A 17,932-nucleotide genomic window follows, 5' to 3' on the forward strand; every position below is an offset into this window, starting at 1 on the left:
AATGTTGATTTTGACCAAGTGTTTGGCTAAATGTTAGTATGTGGGCTTTACAACACTTTGCCATGAATGTCGTCGTCTAGAATAGGCCCAAATAAAATTATAGCATTTTATAATCAATTAAGTGTGAGAAGTAGTGAGTGCGATGCATGTTCTAGTCAATGACTTTACAAAGATGTTCAATTGATTTTTTTTTTTGTGTTGCTAGATCTGATGATCTTGAAATTTCTTCATGTTATTATTAAATAACATTGGGAGGATGTTCATTGGCTCATATTCTCTTATGATTTAGTTTTTTTGGGCATCTAGAAATTTAAATTTTTATTCGATTTGTCTTATATTAAAGAATTTTTAATTTTTTAATGGACTTATCCTCCAATATTAAATATTAATTTCATTACGGCTGCCATTCAAAATATATCCAATATTAAACAAGTACCCGTATCATTACGTCCGTAGAATGGATTGAACATGGTGGTATTTGCAGGATCGAGAAAAGTCGATGAAATACGATAGATATCATTGCAAAAAAGGTCTTTACACTGCATACAATCATCGCGATTACGAATACATCTATCAATATTTGTGGTAGCTTTAGAAATGTTCGCCAACGTTGAGTTGAGTACACTAAAAATACATTCCTGGTATGTTTTGATGTATATATCAGCCTTATTTTTGGCAGATGTCAGTTGACTGGAAAATGTCTGATGACTAGTAAAGGTGAATGAATTTGTTGCGGTCACCTATAATAATAAGAAAAAACAAAATTAGCAAATGATTCAAATATATAGACAGAAAAATATATTAAACTAATATGAAAGATTATGCCTTCTTAATTGAAGGACTCAAATTTTACACAATATTAAGGACATTAAGAAATTTCTTTGAAATAAAGATTACTATTTGTTGCTAAATTTAAGATCTTTCAATGTTGCGTCTCTACACAAAATTAATTGATCGAATTATTTTGTGATTGAAATGTCTTCAATCACCGAAATGATTGCAACAATCACCAAAGTCAATTAAAAAATTAATTGATCCAATTAAAAACTTAATTGATATTATTAATTCCGATAATTGATTTTTATTTTAATTAAAAAAATTTTGAAGCCCTCCTATTTTTAAGAGTTTTCAAGTGAATCGGACGATATCTCTCAATATATGATGGAGCTGGACTAGAAAAGACAATTGTACGCAAGGAAAAATTTAAAAATCTTTTTAGAATTCTTTCTATTCTATTACTGTGGACTTCATAGAAAGGGTTCCACATGAACGAACAATATTCAAGATTCTATTCTATTGAAGAATAAATTAGTTTAATAGAGTATGAATTTTTGCAATTTCTCTTTATTAAGGCTAATAACGAATACGCTTTCGGAATTATTACGTTAATATGACTAGCACAAGTAAACTTCGAGTCAAATATTACTCCCAAATCTTTAACCTCATCAACTCGCTTTAAGCTATGTCCACATAAGTTGTAATAAAAACAAGTACATACGGCCGTAAGTTTGGCCAGGCCGAAGCTTATGTACCCTCCACCATGGATTGCGTAGAAACTTCTACTGAAGACTGTCATCCACAATCGAATTACTTGGGTTGCGGTAACTTTTGACGATGACAAGGTATCTTAAAACTTCCTAATACCGTAGTCCATACGTGGTATGTATTAAACTTAAAATGGCCGATTAAATAGGTATATAATTAAGTTTGACAAAATTTTCTATAGAAATAAAATTTTGACAAAATACAATTTTGACAACATTTTGTATAGAAGTAAAATTTGGACAAAATTTTCTATAGAAATACGATTTTAACAAAATTTTCTATAGAAATAACATTTTGACAAAATTTTCTATTGAAACAAATTTTACAAAATTTTCCAAAGATTTAAAATTTTGACAACATTCTCTATAGAATTAAAATTTTGACCACATTTTCTACAGAAATAAAATTTTGCCACAATTTTCTATAGAAATAAAATTTGTCAAAATTTTCTATTGGAATAAAATTTCGACAAAATTTTCTATAGAAATAAAATTTTGACAAAATTTTATATAGAAATAAAATTTTGCTAGATTATTTTGCTCGGGTGGCAAGCATGATTATGAACCGATATGGACCAATTTTTGTGTGATTGGGGATCAGCTATATATAACTATAGACCTATATGGACCAATTTTTGCATGGTTGTTAGAGACCATATACTAACACCACGTACCAAATTTCAACAGGATCGGATGAAGTTTACTCCTCTAAGAGGCTCCGGAGTTCAAATCTGGGGATCGGTTTATATGGAGGCTATATATAATTATGGACCGATATGGACCAATTTTTGCATGGTTGTTAAAGACCATATACTAACACCATGTACCAAATTTCAGCCGGATCGGATAAAATTTGCTTCTCTTAGAGCAATCGCAAGCCAAATTTGGGGGTCCATTTATATGGAGGCTATACGTAAAAGTGGACTGATATGGACCAATTTTTGCATCGTTGTTAGAGACCATATACTAACATCATGTACCAAATTTCAGCCGGATCGGATAAAATTTGCTTCTCTTAGAGCAATCGCAAGCCAAATTTGGGGGTTCATTTATATGGGGGCTATACGTTAAAGTGGACTGATAGGGACCAATTTTTGCATGGTTGTTAGAGACCATATACTAACATCATGTACCAAATTTCAGCCAGATCGGATGAAATTTGCTTCTCTTAGAGCAATCGCAAGCCAAATTTAGGGATCCGTTTATATGGGGGCTATACGTAAAAGTGGACGGATATGGTCCATTTGCAATACCATCCGACCTACATCAATAACAACTACTTGTGTCAAGTTTCAAGTCGATAGCTTGTTTCGTTCGGAAGTTAGCGTGATTTCAACAGACGGACGGACGGACGGACATGCTCAGATCGACTCAGAATGTCACCACGAGACAGAATATATATAGGATGGAGGTATATTAACTTTGTCATTCCGTTTGTAACACATCGAAATATCGATTTCCGACTATATAAAGTATATATATTCTTGATCAGGGAGAAATTCTAAGACGATATAACGATGTCCGCCTGTCTGTCTCTTGTAATCACGCTACAGTCTTCAATAATGAAGCAATCGTGCTGAAATTTTGCACAAACTCGTCTTTTGTCTGCAGGCAGGTCAAGTTCGAAGATGGGCTATATCGGTCCAGGTTTTGATATAGTCCCCATATAAACCGACCTCCCGATTTGGGGTCTTTGGCTTATAGAAATCGTAGTTTTTATCCAATTTGCCTGAAATTTTAAATCTAGAGGTATTTTATGACCATAAAGAGGTGCCAAAAATGGTGAGTATCGGTCCATGTTTTGGTATAGCCCCCATATAGACCGGTCTCCCGATTTTACTTCTTGGGCAGTTTTTATTCAATTTACCTGAAATTGGAAATCTAGAGGTATTGTAGGACTACAAATACGTGTGCCAAAAATTGTGAGTATCGGTCCATATTTTGGTATAGCCCCCATATAGACCGATCTCCCGATTTTACTTCTTGGGCTTATAGAAACCGCAGCATTTATTCAATTTACCTGAAATTGGAAATCTAGAGGTATTGTAGGACCACAAATACGTGTGCCAAAAATTGTGAGTATCGGTCCATGTTTTGGTATGGTCCCCATATAAAACGACCTCCCGATTTGGGGTCTTGGGCTTATAGAAACCGTAGTTTTTATCCAATTTGTCTGAATTGCAATTGGAAATCTAGTGGTATTTTCGGGTCATAAAGAGGTGTGCCGAAAACGGTGAGTATCGGTCCATATTTTAGTATAGCCCCCATAAGAACGATCTCCGTAGTTTTTATCTGACTTGCCTGAAATTGTAAATATTCTGGTATTTTAGGCTCACAAAAACGTGTATCGGATTAAGTTTTTATCGGTCCATTTGGTAATGCCGCCATATAAACCGACTTCACTTCTTGAGGGTGTAGAAGGCGCACTGATCATGAAAATTGCTTAAAACTCAATGTCAAATTTCCAGATTTTACTTCTACAGATTTAAGATTTCAAATCAAGACGTTATTTTATAATTTTCTTGCACACTTACAAGAGATGTTAATGATTCCTCTAAAACTCAAACAAAAATGGTTCTTATAAATCAAGAATCTGATATAGTCCTCATAGGTGAAATTTTTAAATTTATCTTCGGGAAGTGTCCTCAAGCCCTTCTGAAATTTCAAAGGAAACCCTAATATTTGCTTCATGATGGTGGGTATTTAAGATTCGGCCCGGCCGAACTTAGTGCTGCAAATACTTGTTTTTTGCGTACGTTAGTTAAATGAACTAAAAAACGGGAAAAAATTATCCTCAAATTAAGCAAAAAGATTTACAGAATTCGCGCTTCCCACAAAATAGTTCATTATTTCTTTAAATTTGTAAATTTTACCAAAAATGTGTTCATCATGAACTTCGTATGTCACTAAAGAAATTCTTGCATTTTTTAACTCCAAGTTTTTCATTAAACTAGAAAATTATCTTTGACAAGTGAAAAAAATTAATTATGCCTAATAAATTTTCTTGCATTTGTCGAAAAATATTTACTTATTTTTGTGATATCGGCAACATGTCAGCGTTTGTAATACTGTTTAGTTCAAATTTTCTAAAAATATTCAAAATTGTTTTTTTTTTTTTATTTCAGCTTAAAACCATACATTGACTAAACTACAAGTGTAGCTTAACCAACAGAGGAAAAGAATGTTTGTCAAATTTATTTGGGCAAAGCCCTATAGACTGCAAGATGGTTGGATGGACGCACGTTTCGGAATTACCACATTCCTCATCAGCATCATCTACTTGCAGCAAAACTATCAACCAATTATCAGAATAAAATCAGGCAGTTCATTAAACCCAACAATAAACCACACTTGAACCCTCCGAAAAAAGGTTTTACATTGATAGCCGAAATAAATTCGTACAAACATCTCTCTTTTCCTTTGCCACCATCAAATCAACGATTTGAATGAAGTTGGCTGGGTTTTATATCGAGCGTGCTTCCTCTTCTTTCTTTCATTCAAAATTTTCTAAAATTAGCCAAAAATTTTCTTCCTGGTGGGTTCACTGTTTTTTCAGTGTTCTTGAAGACGACGAATATCAGATAATGTATTTATACGCAAGAAAACCTTCAAGTCATCTGCATATGTTACAATAACACATTAGAAAACTTTACACAGTAGTGAATATCATTCATAAACAAAGCAAAAAGTAGAGGTCCCAAAATACTCTCCTGCGGGATCCCGGAAGTCGCTTTATAGATATATGAGCAGTAGTCATCAACACAAACAAAGTAACTTCTATCCATCAAATTAGATCTAATCCAATCAAGAAATTTTGAATGGAATCCCAAAGAAAATAATTTATTAACTAGCACGTGGAGAGATACCTTGTCAAAGGTTTTAGAAAAATCGGTGCAGATAGTATCTACTTGCATACCAAGTTCAAAACTAGTTAGGCAGTAGTTACTAAATACCGCCAATTTCTCAACGTACTAAATATTGTCCTTTCCGAATTACTTGCCATATATACTTGTTTTTTTTTATTTTACTTACTGCACTTCCAAGACATCTTGTGTAGTTCATAGGAAAAGAAGTATTATATTTCATATTGCAGGAGATGACTTCATTCTCAAAGAATTTTCCATAGTGATCCGCCAATGTACGATTTGTCGAGACCATGGACTGTGTCAAATATGAAGCTTGACTCTTGGCAGGGTTAATACAATTATCCTCCATTGTAAACTTGGCCCATGCTGTCGAAGGTATACTACTTCTGAATTTCTCAATGCAATTTTTGGTAAAACTACTCAATAATGTTAAAGGATATAGCATTTCTTCAACTCGTATTATTTCATTGATTAAAGGATTTTTTTGATATTCCAAATTGTTAACTCGATCCAAATAAGCTCGCTCAAAATGTTTAATTTGCCAATCATAATACCAAATATTTCCAGCATACTGGCGTCTAAAGGCCTCGATAAAATTATCGTTACGTATCAAATGATGGTTGTCAAAGACATTCTAAAAAGAGAAGAATAGAATTAGAATTATTAACCAAAAAAATATTATTACTCCAAAATTGTTCATACCTGCTGTGTCTTAGTTATTGTAAACAAAAATAAAAAAGTTAAAATTTTTAAATAAATCATTATCTTTGAACATATTTCTCAACGATATATAAACGACTAGTGAAGTCTTTTTCCTATAAGCATTATGGTTTTTATATCAAGAGTCTCAATGTTCAAGCGTACGCAAATATTTTGTTCTCATGCCATCGTTATTTATTTGATTATTTATTTTTGGCACTTTACTTTGTTGTAAAAAGATAATACAATTCTAAAGAAAAATAAAACAATTTCCAAATATGACTGACATTTTTATCGGAGGGGAATTTTCGTTTATGTTTCAATTATGACTAAAATGATGTCTTATCTACAGCAATGAAATACTTCATACATTTCTGAAGAACCATTAACTGATTTGGAAAAGTAAATACATAGCAAACTGTATCAAAGATAAGTTTGTGTACATTGTCTGAGGTCAGTTTTTCAAAAAAGCAAAAAAATTGGGTATTCACCAATTGCGTTGATTTGGAATCTACAAGGATGGCACAGTAAATCAAAATTAAAAGAAACAAGAAAATGAGCTCGAGGTCTGTATGTTTAATTTTTATTTTTTATTTGTTCAATATTTCGACTATTCATTGAAAGACTTCATCGGGAAAAATTTTCTGTGTATGCTAATAGAAAAGGAAATATATACACAATACATTAAAATAAGTACAAATTGCATGTTACATTAAAAACACTCACGAAAAGAATCAAAATAATACACCAACTGTAGAGTAAAGAGCAAACGACTCGATGTCTATTGCATTACTAACTCTTACTCTGCCAGTGTTGTCAGATTAGGGGATTTTTCCCCAAAATGGGGATTTTTTGTCGTGGTTGGGGATGTTTTTTCACTTTGGGGATCTTTGGGGATTTGGATGGGGATAACGTCGTGACTTGGGGATTTTTCTGAGGATATTTCCACTTTCAATCACAGTATTTTTATGAAAGTGTAAAAGCGAAGTACAATAACGCTTATTGGCTTTGATAGATTTTGCAAAATATTCCTCTCCAACTAAGAGGTACTTCACAAATTTTCTATAGAAATAAAATTTTAACAAAATTTTCTATATAAACAAAATTTTGACATTCGCTATAAAAATAAAATTTTTAAACTTTTTATATAGATATACAATTTTGACACAATTTTCTATAGATGTGCAATTTTGACAAAATTTTTTATAAAAAGAAAATGTTGACAAACTTTTTTAAACTACTAAAATTTTGAAAAAGTTTTCTATAGAAATAGAATTTTGACAACATTTGCTATAGAAATAAACATTTTACAACATTTGCCGCTATAGAAGTAAAATTTTGACAAAATTTTCCATAGAAATAAAATTTTGACAAAATAACAGATTGGCTGATAAGTCCCCTGTCTGACACTTAGATGGCGTCGCTAGTATTAAATGCATATTATTTTTATATAGTGCCAACCTGATTCGTGTCAAAATTTGACGTCTGTAAGTCATTAGTTTGTGAGATAGAGCGTCTTTTGTGAAGCAACTTTTGTTATTGTGAAAAAAATGGAAAAAAAGGAATTTCGTGTTTTGATAAAATACTGTTTTCTGAAAGGAAAAAATACGGTGGAAGCAAAAACTTGGCTTGACAATGAGTTTCCGGACTCTGCCCCAGGGAAATCAACAATAGTTGATTGGTATGCAAAATTCAAGCGTGGTGAAATGTGCACGGAGGACGGTGAACGCAGTGGACGCCCGAAAGAGGTGGTTACCGACGAAAACATCAAAAAAATCCACAAAATGATTTTGAATGACCGTAAAATGAAGTTGATCGAGATAGCAGAGGCCTTAAACATATCAAAGGAACGTGTTGGTCATATCATTCATCAATATTTGGATATGCGGAAGCTCTGTGCGACATGGGTGCCGCGCGAGCTTACATTTGACCAAAAACAACAACGTGTTGATGATTCTGAGCGGTGTTTGCAGCTGTTAACTCGTAATACACCCGAGTTTTTCCGTCGCTATATGACAATGGATGAAACATGGCTCCATCACTACACTGCTGAGTCCAATCGACAGTCGGCTGAGTGGAAAGCGACCGGTGAACCGTCTCCGAAGCGTGGAAAGACTCAAAAGTCCGCTGGCAAAGTAATGACCTCTGTTTTTTGGGATGCGCATGGAATAATTTTTATCGATTATCTTGAGAAGGGAAAAACCATCAACAGTGACTATTATACGGCGTTATTGGAGCGTTAGAAGGTCGATATCGCGGCAAAACGGACCCATATGAAGAAGAAAAAAGTGTTGTTCCACCAAGACAACGCACCGTGCCACAAGTCATTGAGAACGATGGCAAAAATTCATGAATTGGGCTTCGAATTGCTTCCCCACCCACCGTATTCTCCAGATCTGGCCCCCAGCGACTTTTTCTTCTTCTCAGACCTCAAAAGGATGCTCGCAGGGAAAAAAATTGGTTGCAATGAAGAGGTGATCGCCGAAACTGAGGCCTATTTTGAGGCAAAACCGAAGGAGAACTACCAAAATGGTATCAAAAAATTGGAAGGTCGTTATAATCGTTGTATCGCTCTTGAAGGGAGCTATGTTGAATAATAAAAACGAATTTTGACAAAAAAATGTGTTTTTCTTTGTTAGACCGGGGACTTATTAGCCAACCTATTATTCTATAAAAATAAAATTTTGATACAATTTTCTATAGAAATAAAACTTTGACAACAGTTGCTATATAAATAAAAGTTTTAAAAAATTTCTATAGAAGTAAAATGTTGACAAGTTTTTTATAGGAATAAAATATTGACAAAATTTTTTAAACGAATAAAATTTTGAGAAAATGTTCTATAGAAAAAGAATTTTGGCAACAGTTGCTATAGAAATAAAATTAAAAAACAAAATCTATAGAAATATAATTTTGACAACATTTGCTGCTATAGAAATGAAATTTGGACAAAATATCCTGTAGAAATAAAATTTTAAATAATTCTTGTTTGAATTTTCTACAATTTTTGGTAGATTGTTTTTGGCTGGAATAGTATAACTTTCAGAAAAAAACTCCGCAATTTTTATTGCAAAACACAAATCGCTGACTGACTTGCTGAAGTCCTTACCTATTAAAGAATTCGATATTTTAAGATTGTTTTTATTTTTCATAGAATAAAATTTTACATACATGCAATAGTTATATGAATTTTCCTTTGGGGATTTTTCATGGGGAAATATATTTCAGTTGAGGATTTGTTGGGGAAATAATTTCGTAATTTTGGGGACCTCTCTCAAAAAAATCTGGCAACAGTGTATTATGCTGCGCTTTGCTTTTTCTAATTAGATTTATGTTACTCGCTTCTCTGTTGGTGTATTGGGAATGTGCAACATCTCCAGTGTTAGTCTCTTGTTGTAATTACTCTCACACTGTAACACACGTGCTCTCTCCAAATCTGGGTGATGATGTTCTGCTGCACAGTGGGTTGATAATGCTGTTTTTTTGTATAGGTCTCTGCAAACGGTGTTTCAGATCTGATTTTTGGCCTGATAGTCGAGTTTTTAATTTATTTTTTGTAGTTCCTATGTAAAACTTGTCACACACGTCTTTTTCGTTCCCATAGCACTTTATTTCGTATATTAAATTGGATTTATCCATGTTGTCAATTTTTGATTTTAAATTAGTAAATAATTTTTGTAGTGTATTATTGCTTTTCGGGGCTATTGCGAAGTTATTCTTGTCAATAAAATTGGTATTACTGACCCTTTCGTGTAATTTTGGAATATATATACGACCGATTTGTAAAAAAGTGTTTGCTTCAATTTGGCTGGCTGTACTTTGTTCCTTCTAACCACTCCAAGTAAATGCGTCTGCTATGATCAACTGTCTTCGCCTCTTTTTTCTAGACATGATATAATCTTTCTCGTCTATGATTTCTCTGTAGATGTTTCATGTGAGACTGTAACTTATAGGGATTTTAGGAATGTGGACTACAATGAACTTTTACGGAGCTCCCAGGATGTGCCATGGAGTGATATTTATCACATGTCTAACGTAGAAGACAAGGTAGTTTTTCTTGAACGGAAAATAAATAAAGTTTATGATAAAGTCGTGCATGTAAGAACTAGGTGCGTACGTACAGAACAACAACCTTGGTTTTCTCACACCATAATGGTTGCTATCAGGATGAGGAATGAGGCATACGCAAGATGGCGACGATTTAAGACGTCTAGATTACACGATGAATTTAAGATTCTTAGACCTGAGGTCGTGAAACTAGTTCGAGATGCGGGAGTTCCACAGGGGTCTGTATTAGGACCTTTGCTCTTCTCCATATACATTAATGATATAATAGATGTTTGTGAGGTTTGCGACGTACTTATTTATGCGGAAGATGTTCAATTGTGTTTCTCGAGTGATAGCTCGAACATCCTGAGCTGTGTAGGCAGCATAAATGATAATTTGAGGAAGATTAATCGATGGGCGATAGACAATGGATTAAGGCTTAACCCCGGGAAGACGAAGTGCTTAGTTTTGTCGCGTAGGACTTTTGACCCAGGCACATTACCTGTGATCTCTATTGACGGCTGTCAAATTGAATATGCCACATACGCGAAGAACTTGGGTGTGACATTTGATACGAAACTGTCCTGGAATCGCCATATAGACATCACCATAGGAACTGTGTATGGTATGCTTCGGAATCTCTGGAACATACAATACTTTATTCCTACGCACATTCGTCTACTGATTGCTAAGACATAACATATTTACTCTCGAGGCTTACATATTGCTGTGAAATTTTTTCGAATTGTGATTATACCCATAGGAGGAAAATGCAAATTTTGTTTAACGATGTAACCAGATTTGTTTATGGTGTTGGGCGTTATGAAAGTATTTCGGAGGGTTCAAGTGTGGTTTTTGTTGGGTTTAATAAACTGCCTGAATTTATTCTGATAATTCGTTGATAGTTTTGCTGCAAGTAGAGGATGCTGATGAGGAATGTGGTAATTCCGAAACGTGCGTCCATCCAACCATCTTGCAGTCTATAGGGCTTTGCCAAATAAATTTGACAAACATTCTTTTCCTCTGTTGGTTAAGCTACACTTGTAGTTTAGTCAATGTATGGTTTTAAGCTGCAATAAAAAACAACAACAGTATTTCGAATTATTCTTCTCTACTCTGCAAAATCACTTTTATGAACTTACTGAATTTCAGATGCCTAATATTTCTACATAAAATAATTTATTCGGGTGAACCGAAATATCTTCTTCAAAGATTATGTTTTTCACGGTCGTCTAAGATAAAATCAATCATTTCAATTAGATCTCAGTATTTGGTATCTGAGAGACAGCCTACTAGCTGTAGAACAATCTACCTTCGTATTTGAGAAGAACAAGTAATCACCAACAATTTAAGAACAGACTGCAAAATCATTTTTCTTTGATGACTTAAGTTGTTGTATTATATTTACGTATGTATAAAATTAATTTCACTCGTCAAATATATTTATGTTTTGAGGGAATTAGATTAAGTATTAATGTTATATGTTTACTGTTATTATTAATATTTTTGTTAAAAATTATTAATAATTCTATTATTTTTAATATTTTCTTTAATGTGACACATTTTATTTTAACTAACTTTTGTATACAGTACTATTTATAAGTTCATACTTTTTGTACTGATATGGATCAATAAAGAAAGAAAGAAAGAAAGAAGAGTTTTATTTCTAATCCGAATATTCAATATCTCAGTTAGCTTTAGGAAAAACTTAATCCTTAATTTTTGCCTTACTTATGACGATTTCAAGATATCAAGGACACTGTCATCGCTTTTGGATCCGGTATCCCTATTATGAATTACACTATCATTTGGGCGATAATACACTGACGGAAAAAGTTATGTAACACTAAGGCAACATATTTTTTGCGAAACGGAAGAGCCCATTGAGACACAAGACTTAAAGGGAGGGTTGCAAAATTTAAAAAAATCCATAATGAAAAACTATGAACTTTGTTTTACTTAAAATTTCTTTATTTTAAAGAATTTTTTCTTTAGCATTGTTAAATTTAATGTACTAAAATCTACTTTGAATAATCTTTCATGTTAGATCAATATTTCAGTATTTATATTTCGGTATATTGCCAACCATAATGAAAAACTTATTGTACAATCTAACACATGGCATCGGGCATATAAAATGTTTGTGTGCTTCATTGCCGATAATATGGACTATTTTCAAAGATTAGATTTCTTATTGTCTACGTCGAAAATGAAAGGCATAATAACATAATTCCCCCAAAATTTAACTCTAGAGACTTAGTGACTAAGACTATTGCTTTAATATGCTAAAGTATTAATATTTACAACAAAAAAATAAAATTCTTATCATCAAAGTCGATAAAAAAAATAAACCAATAAAAGTAATTTCCTTCTGGGAAAAGTGTTTTGGTGATTTACAATTTCATAGGGAACATTTAAGGTGATATTAAATAAAACGAAGCGAAATAAAATGATATAAAATCGAGCAAAGATTGCTAAAGTGTTTCAAAAGCATTTCGGCAGCAAAACGAATACATTAACAATGACCTACAGAAAGATTTTAACAATTTTGGCTTTTATAGCTTTTGCTAAGGCTCAGCAGGTAAACTAATATATCAGCTTAAAGGAACAAAATTATTTTTATACTAAATTGACATACAATTTTCTTTTTCTCACCTTAGAATTCCTTGGTTAACTATAATACACATTCACAAAATGATTCCTATTTGCGTGATGATGATTATCTCAATGCCCATAGACGTCAGTATGCAGCCAATATTTGGTATTATGATTTACAAATCACTCAATTTAAACAAGCCTATCTGGATCGGGCCCAAAGTTTGGATTTTCAAAAGGAACCATTAATTAACGAAATTATACGAGCCGATGAAAGCCTATATCCGTTGACATTGCTGAGTGAATTCAGCAAATCTTGTGTCCAAAAATACAAATCTCTAATACCATCAATGTCTTGGGCTAAACTTGCCGTGGATAATTGCATCTCAACTGCGACAAGCCAAGCAACAAACGTAGTTTCGAGTATGTCATCGACAAATCGCACATTACAAACATACTACAGCACAAATTTTGAAAAAGACGTTACCGCCTGTCAAACCAAATTTAATGCATCCATGTCTACAGATTACACCATGTGTCTGGCTAATACTGTAAGTATTATTAGTAGCTATATTAATTTTATTTAAACAAAAACATTACAAGTTATTGTGGATGGTTGTACAAATCCCGGAAAGTGAGAATTTCTTGAGAAGCAAGTGAATTTTTGATTTTTAAAAAGACCAATTTCTCTACTTTCCTCGTTTGGAAAAGTCGACTTTTTGAAATCCTGAAGCACTCGATTTGCAATTTTGGCGATTATTGACCACTTTCGACTTGTTTTTTTTTCCTTAGAAGTGGATTAGTCGATTTTGGGGAATATAAAAAGCGATACACCCATAGAAAAAATCATGAACGGTGTGCATGTTTCAAAACGATCCGTTCACGAAAGTGAATCAACACATATGTGGTGGTAAGCGGAGAACAGACGGTATCAATCTGACAACGATAAGATTATACCATGCGTTGTCAAAACAACAACCAGCGTTCAGTAATGATTACGAAACAAAAAAATCTTATTTTGTAAAATTTTATATCTATAGAAAATTTTTTCAAAATTTTATTTCTATAGAAAATTTTATCAAAATGTTATTTCTAAAGAAAGTTTTGTCAAAATTTTATTTCTAAAGACAATTTGTGAAATACCTCTTAGTTGGAGAGGAATAATTTGCAAAATTTATTAAGACAACAAGAATTCTACCAATCTACCAAATAGTAAAAAATCTACCATTTTTTGGTAGAATTCTATCTATTGTCGCAATTTTTTCAAAATGTTATTTCTATAGAAAATTTTGTCAAAATGTTATTTCTATAGAAAAGTTTATCAAAATTTTATTTCTATAGAAAGTTTGGTCAAAATTTTATTTCTATGGAAAATTTTGTTCTTTCTATAGACAATTTGTGAGAGAAATAATTTGCATAATTTAGCAAAACATCAAGAGTTCTACCAAATGTCGAAATTTTATTTCTACATAAAATTTTGTCAAAATTTTATTTATATAGAAAATTTTGTCAAAATTTTATTTCTATAGAAAATTTTGTCAAAATTTTATTTCTATAGAAAATTTTGTAATTTTTTGTATAGAAATCTTTGTCAAAATTTTATTTTTATAGAAAATTTTATCAATAACACACCCAGAGAAGGAATATGATCACCTCAACCATGTTTCAAGAGCAAAATGTTATTTTTGAATGGTGACCATGTAACACGTTTGTCGCAACCATGTTATTTTCTCGGAGATTATGTGTCTGATTTCGGCAAGCATATTATTTTTTGGCGAGAAAAGAACATTTTTGCATAAACACGTTACATGGTCACCATCCAAAAATAATATTTTGCTCTTGAAACATGGTTGAGGTGATCATATTCCTTCTCTGCGTGCAGTTTGGCTGATAAGTCCCCGGTCTAACAAAGAAAAACACATTTTTTTGTCAAAATTCGTTTTTATTATTCAACATAGTTCCCTTCAAGAGCGATACAACGATTATAACGACCTTCCAATTTTTTGATACCATTTTGGTAGTACTCCCTCGGTTTTGCCTCAAAACAGGCCTCAGTTTCGGCGATCACCTCTTCATTGCAGCCAAATTTTTCCCCTGCGAGCATGCTTTTGAGGTCTGAGAACAAGAAAAAGTCGCTGGCGGCCAGATCTGGAGAACACGGTGGTTGGGGAAGCAATTCGGAGCACAATTCATGAATTTTTGCCATCGTTCTCAATGAGTTGTGGCACGTTGCGTTGTCTTGGTGGAACAACTATTTTTTCTTCTTCATAAGGGGCCGTTTTGCCGCGATTTCGACTTTCAAACACTCCAATAACGCCATATAATAGTCACTGTTGATGGTTTTTCCCTTCTCAAGATAATCGATAAAAATTATTCCATGCGCATCCCAAAAAACAGAGGCCATTACTTTGCCAGCGGACTTTTGGGTCTTTCCACGCTTCGGAGACGGTTCACCGGTCGCTGTCCACTCAGCCGACTGTCGATTGGACTCAGGAGTGTAGTGATGGAGCCATGTTTCATCCATTGTCACGTATCGATGGAAAAACTCGGGTGTATTACGAGTTAACAGCTGCAAACACCGCTCAGAATCATCAACACGTTGTTTTTGGTCAAATGTGAGCTCGCGCGGCACCCATTTGTACAGAGCTTCCGCATATCCAAATATTGATGAATGATATGAACAACACGTTCCTTTGATATCGGTAAGACCTCTGCTATCTCGATCATATTCATTTTACGGTCATTCAAAATAATTTTGTGGATTTTTTTGATGTTTTCGTCGGTAATCACCTCTTTCGGGCGTCCACTGCGTTCACCGTCCTCCGTGCTCTTTTCACCACGCTTGAATTTTGCATGCCAATCAATTATTGTTGATTTCCCTGGGGCAGAGTCCGGAAACTCTTTATCAAGCCAAGTTTTTGCTTCCAACGTATTTTTTCCCTTCAGAAAACAATATTTTATCAAAACACGAAATTCCTTTTTTTCCATTTTTTTTTCACAATAACAAAAGACGCACAAACTAATTGAATCAATGACTCTATTAATCAAGTTCCTTAATCTAAATTTGCCCATAAAGGTCGATTAATAATTGTAAAATTAGAAATTTTTGTCAAAATGTTATTTCTATGAAAAATTTTGTTATTATTTCTACAGACATTTTGTGAAGTTCCTCTTAGTTGGATTGGAATAATTTGCAAAATCTACCAAAATATCAAGAGTTTTACAAATCTACCAAATAGTAAAAAATCTACCATTTTTGGTAGAATTCTACCAACTGTCGCAATTTTGTCGAAATTTTATTTTTATAGAAAATTTTGTCAAAATTTTATTTTACAGAAAATTTTGGCAAAATTTTATTTTTATAGAAATTTTTGTAAAAAATTGCTAAACTTTTATACGAGACCCTCCATATTAAGCCAATATTAGAACTTAGTTATTTTTGAAGCATTTATTATTATACAAAATATTGTCAAAATTTTATTTCTATAAAAATTTTAGTCAAAAATTTATTTCTATAGAAAAGTTTGTCAAAATTTGGTTTAAAGAAAATTTTGTCAAAATTTATTTCTATAGAAAATTTTTCAAAATTTGGTTTAAAGAAAATTTTGTCAAAATTTATTTCTATAGAAAATTTTTCAAAATTTTATTTTTATAGAAAATTTTGTCAACATTTTTTTATAGAAATTTTCGTCAAAATTTTATTTCTATAGAAAATGTTGTAAATTTTTTTATAGAAATCTTTGTTAAAATTTTATGTTTATAGAAGATTTTATCAAAATGTTATTTCTATAGAAATTTTTGTCAAAATGTTATTTCTATGAAAAATGTTGTTCTTATTTCTACAGACAATTTGTGAAGTACCTCTTAGTTGGATTGGAATAATTTGCAAAATCTACCAAAAAATCAAGAGTTCTACCAATCTACCAAATAGTAATAAATCTACCATTTTTGGTAGAATTCTACCAACTGTCGCAATTTGTCAAAATTTTATTTCAATAGAAATTTTAGTCAACATTTTATTCGTATAGAAAATTTTGTCAAAATTTTGTTTTATAGAAAATTTTGTCAAAATTTTATTTCTATAGAAAATGTTGTCAAAATTTCATTTTTATAGAAATTTTTATAAAAAAATGCTAAACTTTTGTACGAGACCCTCCATATTAAGCCAATATTAGAGCTTAGTTATTTTTGAAGCAGCGAAAACTTTTCCCCGATTTTAAAAATACCCACAATTAAAATAAACATTTCCTCTTTCTGCATATATTATAGGTTGCCGCTACTAATGCCTATACACTGAACAATCAAAAAACATTTTCGAATCAAATGCAATCTGCTACAAATACGGCCAATGTCTATATTAAAACAGCAAACGAATGTATTTTTGCAGTACACAATACCACATTAACCAAAATCTCAGAGGCCAATACCCGAATTGATGGATGTATTCAAGGCAGGGACGATTGCTCTCAGTGCTCTGGGCACTTTTGTCCCGACGTCTATTATATGCCTGCCGCCTATATGGATCCTAAAAATGCAACCATGGTCAATCCATTTTATGGACGTAACGAAACTGGCAATTGTCTTATGTTGGATATATTTTAAAGTTGTGGTTGAGGAAAACTAATTATGAAGAACAAACGCGTATTAAAAGTTATAATTTAAGCAAATAAATTTAATTTATGATAGAAAGTTGTTGTGGAACTTTAATCAAACATTGCACGCAAGGAAGAACCACGGCTGCAACGATATTATTCAAAAAGCAAAATAATATGAATGATTTTTTTTTTTTTTGAGTCGACCATGTAACATTTTCACCGCAACCATGATCTCTCAGAAAATAGTGCCAACAAAAATAGTATGGTCGTCAGCTAAGATGTCTTGATATTGATGAAAAATTTTTGCACAGAGGACCCGCGTGCACTATATTGTAAATTCTTACATATTAATTAAATTTTGATAAAAATTGATATTTTTGGGATGCATTCGAAAATAAAAATCACTTGCATTTATAGTACTCGTCACGAGCTTTAATTTGATACCAAAAAATGAAGAGTAGGTTTTGCATGCACTATATTGTAAATTCTGACATATTAATTAAATTTTGATGAAAACTGATATTTTTGGGATGCTTTCGAAATTAAACAAGTACATACGGCCGCAAGTTCGGCCAGGCCGAATCTT

At 32.5% G+C, this 17,932-nt stretch overlaps 2 protein-coding genes across 2 annotated transcripts; one reads left to right on the top strand and one right to left on the bottom strand.

Moving 5' to 3' along the window:
* Positions 1 to 284: 284 nt before the first annotated feature.
* On the bottom strand, positions 285 to 6,272 carry LOC142221011 (uncharacterized). The gene is made up of 3 exons (XM_075290531.1): positions 6,113 to 6,272; positions 5,577 to 6,044; positions 285 to 740 (listed from the first exon to the last, which is right to left on the bottom strand). The coding sequence occupies exons 1-3, from the start codon at positions 6,170 to 6,172 to the stop codon at positions 408 to 410; spliced, it is 861 nt and encodes a 286-aa protein (XP_075146646.1). The 5' UTR covers positions 6,173 to 6,272; the 3' UTR covers positions 285 to 407.
* Positions 6,273 to 12,586: 6,314 nt separating this feature from the next.
* Positions 12,587 to 17,440, top strand: LOC142221086 (uncharacterized). The gene is made up of 3 exons (XM_075290656.1): positions 12,587 to 12,737; positions 12,817 to 13,302; positions 17,021 to 17,440. The coding sequence occupies exons 1-3, from the start codon at positions 12,678 to 12,680 to the stop codon at positions 17,351 to 17,353; spliced, it is 879 nt and encodes a 292-aa protein (XP_075146771.1). The 5' UTR covers positions 12,587 to 12,677; the 3' UTR covers positions 17,354 to 17,440.
* The last annotated feature ends 492 nt before the right edge of the window (positions 17,441 to 17,932 follow it).

This window comes from Haematobia irritans, chromosome 1, assembly GCF_050003625.1.
Source record: "Haematobia irritans isolate KBUSLIRL chromosome 1, ASM5000362v1, whole genome shotgun sequence".
Classification (NCBI taxonomy): domain Eukaryota; kingdom Metazoa; phylum Arthropoda; class Insecta; order Diptera; family Muscidae; genus Haematobia; species Haematobia irritans.

Coding starts and splice junctions, on each gene's coding strand:
- LOC142221086 (XM_075290656.1), top strand. CDS start 12,678: ATGACCTACAGAAAGATTTTAACAATTTTGGCTTTTATAGCTTTTGCT. Junction 12,738..12,816: donor CTTTTGCTAAGGCTCAGCAG/GTAAACTAATAT, acceptor TTCTCACCTTAG/AATTCCTTGGTTAACTATAA. Junction 13,303..17,020: donor CCATGTGTCTGGCTAATACT/GTAAGTATTATT, acceptor CATATATTATAG/GTTGCCGCTACTAATGCCTA.
- LOC142221011 (XM_075290531.1), bottom strand. CDS start 6,172: ATGATTTATTTAAAAATTTTAACTTTTTTATTTTTGTTTACAATAACT. Junction 6,045..6,112: donor CAATAACTAAGACACAGCAG/GTATGAACAATT, acceptor TTCTCTTTTTAG/AATGTCTTTGACAACCATCA. Junction 741..5,576: donor CAAGATGTCTTGGAAGTGCA/GTAAGTAAAATA, acceptor TTATTATTATAG/GTGACCGCAACAAATTCATT.